The 15,873-nt window shown below is 33.3% G+C and overlaps 1 protein-coding gene across 4 annotated transcripts in view; it reads right to left on the reverse strand.

The window, feature by feature from the left end:
- Nucleotides 1-7,692: 7,692 nt before the first annotated feature.
- LOC145686466 (high-affinity choline transporter 1-like) overlaps nt 7,693-15,873 on the reverse strand; it is a 153,919-nt gene continuing 145,738 nt past the window's right edge. For 3 of the 4 annotated variants that reach the window (XM_081759801.1, XM_081759802.1, XM_081759803.1), the window contains one exon: nt 7,693-10,437. In XM_081759801.1, coding sequence (XP_081615927.1) covers nt 9,864-10,437 — 574 coding nt within the window. In that variant the 3' untranslated portion in view covers nt 7,693-9,863. The remainder of the gene's footprint in view (nt 10,438-15,873) is intronic. The other variant, XM_081759804.1, reaches the window with a different exon arrangement.

Genomic DNA, 15,873 nt, shown 5'->3' on the forward strand with positions numbered 1-15,873 from the left:
TTTTAATTCTGGCGTACCACAGGGATCTTCTCTTTCACCCCTATTATATTTGCTGTATGTATCCGACTTGCCCACTACCCCTAACGTACAACTTTTCCAATTTGCTGACGATACAGCATTTCTGGCTGTCGGTAAGACAATTACTTCTATTCAATATAGCCTTCAACTGGCCATTGATGCTTTTGTCGACTGGTGCGACATCTGGCGATTGGCAATTAATGCTGCGAAAACGCAAGCGATCTGGACGACGATCACGGGTCCATCGAAATCCCCACTTGCTACGTCTCCATGTTGTCAAGAGTCCGGTTACAATCCATAGTACTCTTAAATATCTTGGCGTTGTATTTGACTCCAAGCTCACTTGGATGCCTCATCTTCTTACTGTCATCGAGAAAGCCAAAAACCGACTCAAGTTACTAAAGCGCCTAACAGGTACCACGTGGGGTCTAAATTCTTCTCTCCTTCTCAATACATACAAGGTTTTCATGCGCCCAATTCTAACTTATGGCCACACAGCCTCGATATCAGCACCCTCTAAATATTATCTTAAGTTAGCCATTCTTGAACGCCATGCGTTTCGTTTAGCCTTTCGCATCCGTCTCCCGCATCCGACACGCCTTCTTTATGAACGCATCAATTTTCCACCACTATTATCACATCTTGAGGCCCTCCGCTCAAAGTACATTCAGAAACGCATTGAAGCTGCTCATCCCATATTCCTGAGCATTCTCCGCAAATTACCGAGACTATGATACTCCCGCTGTATATTATCCCACACCTCTTCAGCATCTGATGACCCTTTATCATCTCAACATCGGCCAAGACAACATTGTTCCAGAAGTTTTTGACATTTACCATCCTGGCACAGTTTCACCACTCATCTATCCATCTCATGCACAGTAAAACCATCCACTAACAGGGTGCCTTTGTCTCCATCAGTTCCTGCGTCGCCCCAGGAACAGAAGATAATAGCATTTGTCTTATTAACATCACCCATGTGTTGTGGCATCGTAGCATTTCACCTCATACCATTCATCATTACAGATCTAATAACTGTCATATACTTAGCTGTTAAAAATAATGCTTTCATAGCTCTTCATGTATTCAACTAATCACCATATGTGTGATGTATCTATTCATTTCAGGCACCGCAGTTCCAGCAAGACCATAACTTGTATGCCAGCCAGCCAGTCTGGACCAGCACCCACCGCAACTGAGGCTTGTTCTCACACAATTGATGACCCTTCCCATGAAAATGAATAAAGTTTCAAATATATTGTTAATTAAATAGCACCTAGACCCTCTAATGATACTTGGATCTCTTGTGCTATTCTCCCTAGCTCTTACCGAAGAAAGGGCGCAACCCTTTGAACGGGTAAATGTTAAAAATAAATAAATAATAATATTTTTTATGAGATGAAAATTTCAATTTGTGGAGGATCAGTCTCTGATCGACATCACCGTGTTTCTCGTCTGAGACCACAGGGGAGCCACAAGAAAATCTATATTTTTGAAGGAGCTTACACTGTGAAGGATCGTAAGATCGACATCACTGTGCTTTTCTCTTATTGAGAGCACAGGGGAGTCACAGCTAGCTTTATACACTCGACTTGAGGACACCCGCCTCATTCATAAACGGGTTCTCACTGTGAGTGGGAATACAGCACGCTATCATCAAATATCTAGGAGGGTGAACCACCTCAGAAAAAACGGACTTCTTATCCCTAGTGGGTGTGAAGTATATCTCTTAATCTATTACATTCATATTTAGTTTTAAATTTTCCATACCGAGTACAACGATTTTGTGAAATTGTATATATTTCAGTATAGCAAACTAACAGTGAGTATGGCTTCATCTTCAAGAGGACCACTGACTCGATCAGAGTCTCACCATTCTTTATTTGGTCAGCCTGAAGTATTTTCTGGAAGACAACTCCCGACGAAGGAAGAAGTAGTTAAATGCTACCTGTTCTACAAAAAAAAAAAAAAAAAATGCTACCTGAAGAGGGGAAAGAAACACCTTTTACAAGAGATATTTTAAAATATGTGGCGAATGATCTTGTCAGTATCTGGAACAAAGCTAGCATTCCAGTCATTGGATATTACAGCGTTTTGGGCAAACTTTCAAAGCTCATACGACTTGCCCAACAGCTCCAAAAATATCCACCAGCAAAGCGCACATCACTTACATTCAAAGCGGACTTCAGTAATTTCAAACAAAAATTTGATATCTGTACTTGCAAGTGTGTTAGAAACAAAATAATGGACAGACAGTTGTGTAAATGCGCCATAAAAGTACCACAAATTGAGTGGAATTTCTGGGTAGATCAGACTTCGGGTCGGAAAATGGTAATCGGTTCGATTGACAAGATTGTTTCGAGTTCACTTCAGAAAAAAAGCAGAGAGGACGGACCAGGAAGAGCGGTTTAGGAAAAAGCATTTGCAAAGCCTAACTACGACTAAAACTACTGCCTGTCAGTTGAACTTTATGGAAGAAAATGAAGCAAGTGGTGTGGCCTTCGAAGATGAATCACCTTATGAAGCAAACACATCCGACTCTGAAGACAGATTCCGAAAAACGGCCAACACAAAATAGGCATCAGTACCCAAACTTAAGCCAAATGATGGAAAGAACTGGCGTTAGTAACCGAGATGCTTGCAAATTAATTAATGCATGCCTGAAAGACCTGAAACTGAATAAACCGGAAAATATACTAGAACCAACAAAGTTGCGGAGACAGGACTTTATTGGAGAGACAAGGGAGCAGAATCTCGTTCGTTTGACTTGCGCAGGCTAATTTGTGTTGGTTTTGATGGGTGCATAGATGAAACCAGACTATTTGGACCAGATGGAGGACAACTAACAAAGGAGGAGGATCACTACGTTATTGTTGCATATCCTAGTGGATCATATACGTTGATCATATTACTCCACAAAGTGGCAAAGCAGAAGATATTTCAAATGAAATACTCTCTGTTATACGTGACACGGATTCGACAGCTACTTTGCGTGCTGTGGTATGTGATGGAACAAATACAAACACCGGCGAACATTCTGGAATTATACGTCGACTGGAAACAGCTTTAAATCGACCTTTACAGTGGCTCATTTGTATATTGCATCTGAATAAGCTTCCACTAAGAGAAATTTTTAAAAATATTTATGGCAAAACAACTGGTCGAAAGGGATTTTCGGGGCATATCGGAAAGATGCTAAGTTTTGATTCACGGGATGTTCCAATAGTTGATTTCCAGCCCGTCACTGGAAATGTCAAGGAATTTTGTGTGAATATCACAAAAGATTTTAGCGCTGATCAAAAGTATTTGCTGAAGGCTTGCATCGCAGTACAAAAGGGAAAGGACAACGCTGATGCTGCTGTTATAAAACTTTTACAAACTGCTTCTCCAGGTGCCCTTAATCACGCCAGGTGGTTGACGCTCGCCAATCGAACCCTTCGTTTGTTCATGAGCACAAGAAATCTATCCAAAAATCTATTGCAGCTTGTAACCTACATCGTTAAAGTGTATGCTCCAAGTTGGTTCGAGATAAAAACCCATTCCAACTGCACTGATGGATCACGTAACTTCTATTTTATTTTGGAGAAAGTTAGAAATTTACCCGATAGTGAGGTGAAGGAAGCTGCAATAAGATCTCTAAAGTTAAATTGTTATTTTGTCCACAGTGAAAATATTCTTCTTGCAGCTCTTGCAGATCCAGACATTGAAGTAAGAAAAGATGCAGTAAACAAGATTGTTGTTGCAAGAACGACCAATCAAGCTGGAATGAGAAAATTTTGTAAATCAAATATTATTATTCATCTCGAAGCAGAAGACTACTAAAAGATGATTGATTGGGATGCTTCCGTCACAACGCCATTTCCACTTGTAAACTCAATGTCAGATGAAGAATTGCTGGCAAAGATTGAAATAGGACCACTGGAATTTACAGGAATTCAATGTCATTCACAAGCAGTTGAACCAGTCGTAAAAGAAGTTTCCAGGGTTTCCACAAAAGTTTTTGGTCATAAAGCCAGACATGGAATGATTGCTTCATCCGAGGAATCAAGAAGGAAATTTGGATACTAAGCATGCGTTTCTGAAAGCAGATAATTAAGTAATACTTCTTTTAAAAAATTAATGCATGTTTTAGAACAATAAACCTACTGAACAGAAAAAAAACTACATTTTATCATATGCCAATAATAGCTTCATTGTTAACTCAAAGTTGGGACCCTTAAATCAAAAGATAAAAATCTGAAATTTTACATACGAAATTATCTTTACCTGTATCAACTTTTAGAACTAGAGACAAAAGCTTCTGTTTACATTTCTTGAAGTTCGCCCCGCCCTACTGTATACCTACTTTTGGGTCATTCTGTACAAATTGCAAGTGCTTGTAAATAAATCGACTACAGTTGTAAAACTATGTTTCATGGAATAGGTTTCAAGCAGGCACGTAGCCAGGATTTCGTGAAGGAAGGGGTCCGTCACATGAAATACTGTGGTCATCACACCAGGGGCTCGATCATTCTAAACTATTTTACTGGCAACATATATTAGTTCGTTTAGCCAGGATTTCGTAACGGGGAGGGGGCGTGACATGAAATTCTGAAGACCCAGGAGCTCGATCAATCTAAACTACTTTACTATCAACATGTATTGTTTTGTTATTACAATAAAATGAGGATATGTTGGTAAGTATTTTAATAACAAACTATAAAGAAATCTCGAGTAAAATAAAAAATATATTGAAAAAGATTTTACAATATTTACGTCCTTCCTCTGTTCATTCAAATATAACAATTTTCCTTTCATTATGACCTCAACTATTACAAAAACTACATATTCGCTATTATAAAAAGTACATACTCAATAATGTCTTGTTAATTATTTTACAATATCTGTGTTTCTTTCTCTGTTGAATCAAATGTTAACAGAACTTTCTTTCCACATAAATTTTTGTTTTTATTATTCCGTCAACTACTGTCTATTCCAAACGACAGCTTAAAGGAGTAGTAGAAAATTGTTTTTGAAATAACATGTTTGACACTGTAAGGATGATAAAAATTATGACGACGAAAAATTATGATAAAAAATGTCCATGCTGTTACACAACGGCACTATGCATTCGGAAGCTTGAAATCTCCCTGACTAGTAGCAGAAATTCTGAGAATTCCGTAACTTTTCTAGAAATTTCAAATTCCCTGACTCTTCCAGGATATCTCGCTCACCTCGCCTATGTATTGCAAGTAATACAAATCTCCTCATAAGAAAGAGTAACCAAAAGCTTCTTGTAGTTTTTATTTTTTAATGCTGATCCTTCTTTTTCTCATTTCATTTTGTTTCATCCTTCCTTAATTTCTTTCATTTCTGGTCTCGAAGAGGGAGGGGCGGAGTCCGGACCTATTCCCTAGGTTACGTGCCTGTTTTTAAGGAGTGTATATTCGTTGTTTAAATGACTAAATCAGACCATTGTCAACACACGAGTTATTTAAGTATAATTTTAAAAAAATACTTCGCTTTTATTCTGTGAATTTACCAAATGTTTAACATAATTTCGTTTAAATTTGTAAACGGTAAATGCTGCGACTACTGCACTTAACACTGATAAAGATATAAGAAAGATAAAGTTATTACAAAACATTGTGTAGGATAGTATTATAATCAATTCCTTCCGTGAAATAAGCCGATAGATGAACAACTCATTTTCTCTATGAGAATAATGTATTTACGTTGCATACTTTTGTTGTGTAAAATATTCGCACTACATTTTACTCTTCGTACCCTGTTATTAACCTAATTTTAACACAAATCTAACAAACTTTAACAATTCAGTTCGAGTAATAATAATAAAAACAAAATTAACGTTTTGGTATTGAATATTAAAAGGAATGTTTAACTTACCTTAGAATTATACTGTAATTGCAGTTAAACGTAAAATGATTCCAAGTTTGAGTCCCTAGTTCGATTCCGGACTATGTGAGTTCATGGTGGACTTCATCATGTCTATGAATGTCTTCGAAATTCTTCAGCATGTCACTAGTTCTTCTTAATCATTCACTTAAATCAATCATCTCTCCTTCAGTCTACAGGAAACAAATGTTGGATGTAAAACTAAAATATTCATTCATTCATGATTTTTAGTTTGTAACGTTTTTATATTAATATACTGCATCAAAGATAAGATACAGGCTTTTTCGTTTGTACGTTAGTTTGGAGTTGAATGTTCACTTTCAGCACTAATGCTTTGTAATTTGTAAAATTACAGCTTAATGTAGATTTATATATTTTCAAAACTACTGCAGTTTATTACAATGAAGGATGATAACACATCACTCAATAAGTTCGTAAGTTGACACATAGATGTCGCCACCTTTCATAAATCCATCTGATGTTAAGGAATTACTAACCTTCAAATGATACGTGTGTCAACTTCATAATCTGACGTTTAGTTCACAATTTAGGTTTTAGTGACGCAAGTTTTGTACTTTTTTAAAACAATGGAAAAATCTGAATTTCGTGTGTTCATAAAACGTTGCTTTTTTAAGGGGAAAATTCCATTCAAGCAAAGCAATGGCTTGATAAGTGTTATCCAACTCTGGTACATCGAAACAAATGAGAAGTGGGTTGCTCAATTTAAACTCAACCATACAAACACCGATGATAAACGATCTGGTCGCCCAAATTCGACAGTTGTTTCAGAAAATATATATATATATATATAAAATGTCCACAAAATAGTTTCGGTCGATCGTAAAGTGAAGTTGCATGAGATAGATGACATCTAAAAGATATCAGGAGACAGTGTGTTCACCATTTTGCGTGAACATTTTTTCCATGAGAAAGCTCTGTTTGAGGTGGGTACCGCGTTTGCTCACAGTCGACCAAAAACAATAATGCATCGACGATTTAGAGCGCTGTTTGGAGCTCGCAATAAAAAGGATTTTTTCATGCAGTATGTGACAATGGATGAAATATGGATCCATCACTACACCTCAGAGTAAAATCGGCAGTAGCTGAGTGGACAGCAATCACCCAAAGCGACAAGAAACGCAATTGTCCGCAGGTAAGATTTTGGTCTCTGTATTTTGGGATGCGCATGGTATTTTATTCATCGATTACCTTGAGAAAAGGAGAACCATCAATAGCGAATATTATATGATGTTATTGGTCCGTTTGAAGAAAGAAATTACGAAGAAACAGTCTCGAATGAAAAAGAAAAGTGCTCTCTCGCAAAGACAATGCACTGTGTCACAAGTCGATCGTAACAATGGCAAAATTGCACGAATTGCACTTTGAATTGCTTTCCCATCCACCATACTTTCCGGATCTGGCTTCCAGTGACTACTACCTGTTCGAAGACCTGAAAAGAATGCTCCAAGGAAAGAGATTTGGCTTCAATAAAGAAGTGATTGTCGAAACTGAAGTCTATTTTGAGGTCAAAGGTAAATCATTCTTAAAAAAAAAAAAAAAAAAAAAAAAGTATCGAAATGTTAGAGAAGCATTGGAATGAATGTATCACTCTTGAAGGAGACTACGTTGATGAATAAAGTCGAATTTTACCTAGAAGTTGTTGTTGTTTTATAAGTCATCCTACAAACTTATTGAGTGATGGGTTAAGTTCTCCTTGGGACTAGTACTAAGCAGCAAAATTTAAAACCATAGAGAAGGAAAGCAATACACTTCATAAAGTACTTTTAAATTAATATTTAATAATTAAAAGTTTGTTTAAAATGCAAGATTTTTACAACACTTAAAACTGATAGAACACTTAAAACAGATTAAACATTAACTTCTCCAATTATTTATAACAGATTTGTTTTAAGAATCAGAAAAAAAATAATTTTACTATACAATATATATAAGATCACATCCCATACATTAAACATGCATTCAATATAATTAAGTAAAATCAAGTGTCTAAATAACACATCTTACTATTTTTCTTTCATTTAATAAACAAAATATTGGCACTCGGACAAAGAATCAATTAATAATAATATCTACTAAATTTCCACCTCTGTAGCTTTGACAATATAGCTACTTTATTTAGTCGCATTTAATGAAACTCGACGGATATACCAGTCTATTTAGGTATTGAAGCTGGACAGATATTTTGGAAGTTATGAAAATTCACATTTCCAAAACAATTTATCGCTCCACTGACTTGATATTCTAGAATTAATTTTGTAAATTATGCATAAACATTGCTACATTTACTGAAATTCCATTCTATAACATAAATACAAATTTTTGTCAATAATCACAATTTTTCACAAATTTACATGATAAATTTTCAACTCAGAAATATATTTACACGTTGAGTTTATAAAAGGGTTAGCACCATTTACTTATTTTTTACTGACTGACTTACACCCTTATCTCGAAACTATTTGTTCCAACTTCATTTATTTAAAAGCTGAACTCTCATAGTGTATTTTTCATTTGGTGTCATTCGTTTACAATTACTAATTCATTTATATACGAATTACATAGAAACCGAAGAATATAAAATTATTTGTAGATAATATTTGACATCAAGAACAAGACTTTTTGGTTAATTGTCTTTGTCAAACGAAGGATAATATAAACAACAATATAGAATTGCATATACTTGTTCCTCTTTTTACATTAAGATTAATGTGTCAAGATACTTTGTGCGTCACCAAGTACTATAGTTGGTGTTTCTACTTTAAACTCGTATCTATCAGTGTTTCATTGTTCAAGAAGGATGCCAACATAGACAATAAGGTGACATGAAGAAATACGACAAGTTGGCACGGCAACATAATAGTTTATGAATGATCTGTAGCAAACATCATAATAACATGCAACTATAACTAGCAATGAAATAAGAAGTTATGACGTAAGATACACACTCTGAAAGTAAATATTATTAGGGAATCTTGTGCATGTTAAATTTAAGGGCTAGGTAAATGAACTAGAACCTGTCTTTGGGCAAAACCTCAAATTGAACAAAGGTTTTTTTTTTTTTTTTTTTTTTATTTGTATTAATTTGTAAGTTGCATTAAGTACAAGGCTCTGTGTGATTTATTTGCTACTGATTACTGTAAATGATTGTAGTATTGCTTCCCCCGATACAGTAATTTGAATTTTTACGTAATTCATTATATGGCCCACAGTATTTATTTATTCACACACACATTACATATATATATATGATAGATAGATATAGTAGTTTTATCATACGTCACTATATTGCCGCAACACTTAGCGATGTATGTGGTTTCATAGTACATTATATTGTCGCACGTAGTATGACATACATCGTTGTTAGTCTACTCGACATATCATTATGTTAGCATTGATTTGTCACGCATCATTTTGTTTACATCGTTCTGACAAAATTTCACATTACTGTTGCAATATTTCTTTAAATATTGTAACTGAGTGAATTGATGGTTAAATTATAATGTAAACTAAGCATGTTTATGAAGTGCCGGAGGAATAGAAAAGTATTTTAACTTCAAGCGTTGGTTGTACGTATTTTTCTATATTACGAAGTCCAAAATTTTCAGAAGTATTCTAATTCTGGAAGTGCTCTCTGAAATCACTATGATACTAACAAAAGCTGTATATTATATATTTACAGCTCGATAAACTATTATGTACAAAAATTCAAAACTGCTGTTTAAACCTATTTACACAATAAAACTTCCTAAAAGATACTATATTACACTAGTAGTTATCAAACGATAACCTTGAGAGTTCTCCTTAGTGCAATAATACTGATCACTTTCGAAATACATAAATATTTTAAAGTATCAAAAATAAAGATTTACACTATGCTCACGTTACTCGTCCATTGTAAATTTATTCGTAATTTGCTTTTTATGAAGCAACTAACAAAACTCAGCTGATTTTGTCTTTGTGGCGAGAGAATAACGATCAAATTCGGCAATAACATGCCCATTACTCATTTCGTAACTGTCACGTTTTTCAGCAGTTCCTTTACACTGTTTCTTCCTCGGTAATTGCTTGGAACGAAACCTCTTCAAAGTTGTGGCAGGAAGTGAACAAAAACTTAACCCAATTTCCAGTAGATTTCTCTCCGAAGTACAACATTCATCGCACTCATCTTCGTAGAGACGTGATTTTTGACCACCCTTTTCAAGATTTTTCTGCCTGGGACCTTGAAATTGATTTACTATGATAGACACAACAACGAGAACTGCAGCTGTTATTACCATGCAGATTGTTCTCACTGGATAGCTTTGAACACCTTCGTCTTCTCTGTAGCCGGGAAACCGAAGGACGGCTGGAATATTCAACTGAGGCTCTCCGACAAGGATACGTAATGTTATCCCTGTTACAAAACTTGCAATACTGCCATGTACGTTGCATAGGTTTGGATACCAAACGGAGAATAAGAAGTGAGGAAATACAATCAGGAACACTAAATCTGCTGACAGATACCTGTGAAGAGTGTAAAGCAAACATTAACAATACTTTACGATCAACTAATAACAAAAAGCATTATACTTAGAATCAAGTAATAAACAGATTAATGCCATTAAACTCTTTCTACAAAAGCTTTTCTTACTTTCTTTTGCTTAATTATTTACTCTCATACACAATTTCAACAAGGGGAATCAAATAGTTAAAATGGATTTCAAAGTAACTTTTATCAATGTTTTCAAGGATTATGTCAAACACAAATGCCAACTAAAAATAAAAACTACTTATCAAGAAGATAAATGTTAGCTTTTTCCAGTACATTTGATAGAATTGACAGTCAAATTAATTGCTTCATTAGTCTTTGTACAAAACATAAAAACTGCTAAAATTAAAAGCTCTGCCAAAATATGTTTGTAAAAACTATATATTTAGTTTGTATAATTATAGATATATAGTATTTTTCATTAATTTCTTTTGCTAAGATTTCAATGTTCCCTCTCAAAAAAAAAAAAATAATAATAATAATAATAATAATTAAGAAAAGTTGTAACTTAAATCAAATAATTATATGTGACCAAAGCACAAGCAATATATTAATAACAACTTGTGCTTTAAGGTTTTAGCAATTTATTTTCATTGTCTTCCTAAGTAATAAATTCCGAGGAAGGCAATGATGATCAGTTACCGAAACTATTATTATTAATATATACAAGTTATACTAGACACTGTTATACAATATATACACAAATTATACTATATATTGTTATACAATGTATACAAGTTATTGTTGACAAATTATTATTATTATTAATACTTTGATCAGATTTTATTTATTTACAGTGCATATATAGATAGCTCCAAAGGTTGTAGGAACAGTATAAAACAATAGTAGTAGTAGTGTTGTTGCTAACTATTTCTTAACTAATAATTCACTAGACCATAATCCTTGTATTAATGAAAGTTAATTTTCGCAATATTTTGTACCTTTCACTATGGCAATTTAAATAAATAGTGTAAATTTTGAAATAAACTAGTAAATACGACTGTATTCAAATTGGAAAATGTGCACTATAATGTATGTATTTTTTGAAATACGAAAAGTATATATTATATTTTTATACAATGCAAGTGTAAGTTAAGGATGACGTGTATATTACATTTTTATACATGTGCTAGGTAATATTAGATTTACTATAAACTATACAGTTAACATGTAAGATTCTTTCTCTACATGAAATCTTTATTAGAATCCTAAGAAATACGTAACGTGTCATAATCATTGTTATGTATGAAAACCTTCTTAAAAGATGAATGTTTGGAGTTCTCCGAAGATCAATCAATTGCACACACAAAATTTCTAAGTATATATTATAAATGTATTTATATGTTTATTTAGTGAGATATAATTTTAAATATTTGCGAGAGAGAAATATTTTAATAAGCTACAGAAACATAGCTGAGTGTTGGTAAACAAACACTGAGATTTATATTCATTGTTTGTGTTCGTGTATTTTCTAATTGAATTATGGTGTATAGGCAGTTTTTTTTTTTTTTTTTTTGTTTACTTTTCATTTTTGATGATTACTTTGATTTTTATAGTAGTTTTAGCGCTATTCTTATTTAGGTACCACTGAGTTTATTACGCGTTAGACAAGTTACGTTTTTATGAATTGATTACTACTTACTATTGTTTTGTTGTGTGGGCTTAGATTAAGTATTGTGTTATTACAATAATGATTATTTTTTATTTAGCCTTTTAGAGACGGAGCAAATTAAAGGCTTTGGCGATGACTGTTTACTTAGTGGTGGTTTTGAATTTTTTTTTAATTTGGTATCTTAAAATTTATCTAATGTTTTATAAAATATTTTTTTTGCTGATGTGAGTAAGCCTAAGCAACTAAAAAGTAACGTAGTTATGCACGCGCTTCAATATTTTTAGACGATTTAAATTTTTAAAATAGTGTTGTTGGTGAATTTTTTTTTTTTTTTTTCGAAAAGAGGTTTCTTTCTATCTGAGGTTTGTAGTCAGCAAATACCCAAACATTTGTTATATTAACTACTGTACATAGTAGAATAGATTTTTAACAATATATATTTTTTTAAGTAACAAAAACTTTTAAATAAAAATTGTATTGAAATTAATAATAAAACTTGATCCACCATAACTCATATTATATTTCATATAAATTTCAAAGGAAAGGAGATAGAAATCTTATTACAGAAGCAAGCCTTAAAGGGACGCAAATGATAAGGAATTTATTTACTTACTTTTTAGAAGGGAAAGAGTAAATTGTTTCCTTGCTGTACTTTTAACATTCAGCACTTCCTTTTCTCATTTAAATCATCTTTCTTGGGCGAAAACGTTTAACAATAAATATATAAAACACCTCTTGATTCGTACAAAGGAATATGTAGCGATGCTTATTAATATAAAGTGTTCTATGTCGTAGACAAATGTTATTCAATCGTATAGCACTCAACTAAATCGACTGACTCAATCGACTTATTATTGGCTATGTGGTTAGTGTACGCGCCTTTGCCGCTGGAGGATTTGGCTTCGATTTACGGGATGCTAAACTCCAGATCGACCAACCAATCAAACTGAATTGACCAGAAATAAACGTATAATTAGTGTATATATATGTATATAAGGATGGTCCTTATTTGCAATTTCCTTGTTTTATTAGTCTCACCCTCCTAACATTGAATAATATTAAATTTTGACCCAAGCGTCCTCAAGTTTTAAAAAGATCTTACGTCTCATTCAATATACATTCATCTTTATAAATATATTATTCAAAAGCTCTGCGAATGTATAAAAGACTTCTGAAAGTTCGGAGTAAGGACGACAGCCCGGTAGTTATCTCTTGTGAGTTTGCCCCTACCACCGACGTTTCAGCAAGGAATAATAAGTATTCATCGATGCTAACATGAGAAAAGCAGTAGGTAGCAGCTTTTTCTATTATTTCTTAATAAGCCGCACATGAGATTCAATACTGACATACGTGAAGTAAATTACAATGTACAGGTATAACACATCTCAACAAATACAAACTACATTCCACTCTCTTGCCCAAAATGAAGTCTGGTTAGGGAAACATGTGTCCATAAGTTTTCACGTCAAGAATGGCCTGAAACGAGATGTGTTGTCGCAAGGAAAATAAAAGATAGGAACAAAGACCTAAAGCTGAGTGGCATTCACCATGTTACGCCTTATGCTGATGACGTCAATCTGATAGATGATATGAAGACAATAAAAAGAAATGCAGTTTTTATTAAATGCTCCAGGGACACTTTTAGAAGTGAATACAGAGAAAACCAAATGCAGGGAATTTCGCCATGATCGTGATATTGGAAACTGTGGATTCGTTAAAATATAAAATAATACTTTCGACAAAGTTAAACTTTCAGATATTTACGATCAATCTTAACAGATCAAAACCATATCCACAAAGAAATTAAATGTTTTCTGAAAGCAGGTAATTCGTGTTATCATTCAATCCAAAACCTTTTGTCTCCGTTAATTCTGCCGAAGAATTTGAAACTTAGAATATATAAAACGATAATTATGTTTGCTGTGCTGTATAGTTGAAAACATTATTCCTTACTTTGAGGGAAGAATGCAGACTGAAAGTATCTGAAAATAAAACCCTGAAGCGAATATTCGAACATAAGTGGCATGGGATTTCAAACGAAGAACCGCAAAATTTATACTGTTTACCGAATACTGTTAGAATTACAAAATCTAGAAAGATCAGATGGGAAAGTCATATAGCTATAATGGAATAAAGTGTTAACACTTTCAAAATTTTAATTGGAAATTCAATCGAAAAGGAGCATTAGGAAGACGCAGGCACAGATGGAAGAATAATATTAAGATGGATCTGGCAGAAATAGGATTACAAAGTAGAAACTGGATCTAGTTGGCTAAGGATAGAAGTCAATAGAGAGCTTTTGTGGAGGCGGCATTGAACCCCCGGATTCGATAGGCCATGGAGTTAATTAGTTAATTTCATTCTCCTCATACGTGTACTAATGACATCGTTGATATACATGAGTGGTTACGGCAAACATAATGCTAAGCGCTAGTTTCGGTGAAATAGGTTGGCATCGAACAACAGAAGAGTATATAGGTAGTTTAATTTCGGAAATCTACCTGCAGGTGGCAGGGGAACTTCTTTATTATGTATCACTACATTAAATTGCATGGGGGTTGTTTTTATTTTTTATTTATTTATTTTTTATATTTTTAGTATACTCAAAAGTTGACCTATTTACTATTTCAACAAGTATAAACTGTTCGTACATAGAACTCAACATATAAGACTTTAAAAACACTAGTAATTCTTTCAAATATCTGACAGGATTTTGTACTGTACAAACTAACCTATAGCGGATAAGGAATTGGCAAATAATATTGTTCAAATGCTTTTCTGAAGAACAGTACTAAAATCTTATTTTAAAACGCACTATAGTTCAGAAAGGTTCGATCCTACTGCTGATTGGTATTCGTTTAATATTTACTTAAAAACGTGTCATTTTTAAGATTAAAGGAGACTAGTCTTCTAACATTAGACTAGTCCTTCTTTCAGAAATCGAAAAATAAGACTTTTTGAGTATGAAATATTCGAATGAAACTTCAAGCACATGGAAGATATTTTGAATACAGTAGTACAGTATTTTTTTAAAATTAAATATTTTGAAACAAATGTCAAAAAGTTTAGATTGGGCCCAGTACACACCATTAATCCTACATACAATATGATTTGTCTTTGATATAATGAATTACTTTCTACAATTGTTAATAATTGCTATACATAACAGATAAGTCAAGTATAAAAGTTCTTATTTTATATCCGGAAAATTAAAACGTCTAACATACGGCATCAATAGAAATTAAAATGACAAACTGTCAACTTCATACTCTTCGGAGATTTTGTAAGTTTAAGCTCATCATTTTCCTTTCAACAAACAGAAATGTGTATTACTATTATCAAGGAAGTTTGCATCAGTTTTGTCATGATCATGAAGAATATACGTATAAACTTTCAAACAATGAAAATTCTAGCATTTTTGTTACACACTTTTAAGAAGCTATGTATACCACAATTTCGATTACTTTTTCTTAAGAAATTCCACCTACCCATATGTCAACAATTTAGCAGCGAATAGAGATTATTGATAAAGATGTCAGTGTACATCGAAACCATATGATATATATATATATATATATATATATATATATATATATATATATATATATATAGATAGATAGATAGATAGATAGATAGATAGATATGAAATGAAATGAAATGAAATGAAATCTTTGAGTTTTACGTCCCACGGTATATATATAATTCTCCGGATACAAGATAAGATATTTTATATTTGAACTAATTGTTGCTTTAAAACTCTTCCAGACATATGCAAGAACAAAAAGGAACCAGTTTAAAC

Source organism: Thermobia domestica, chromosome 5 (genome assembly GCF_964235325.1).
Source record: "Thermobia domestica chromosome 5, izTheDome1.hap1.1, whole genome shotgun sequence".
In the NCBI taxonomy this organism is placed as follows: domain Eukaryota; kingdom Metazoa; phylum Arthropoda; class Insecta; order Zygentoma; family Lepismatidae; genus Thermobia; species Thermobia domestica.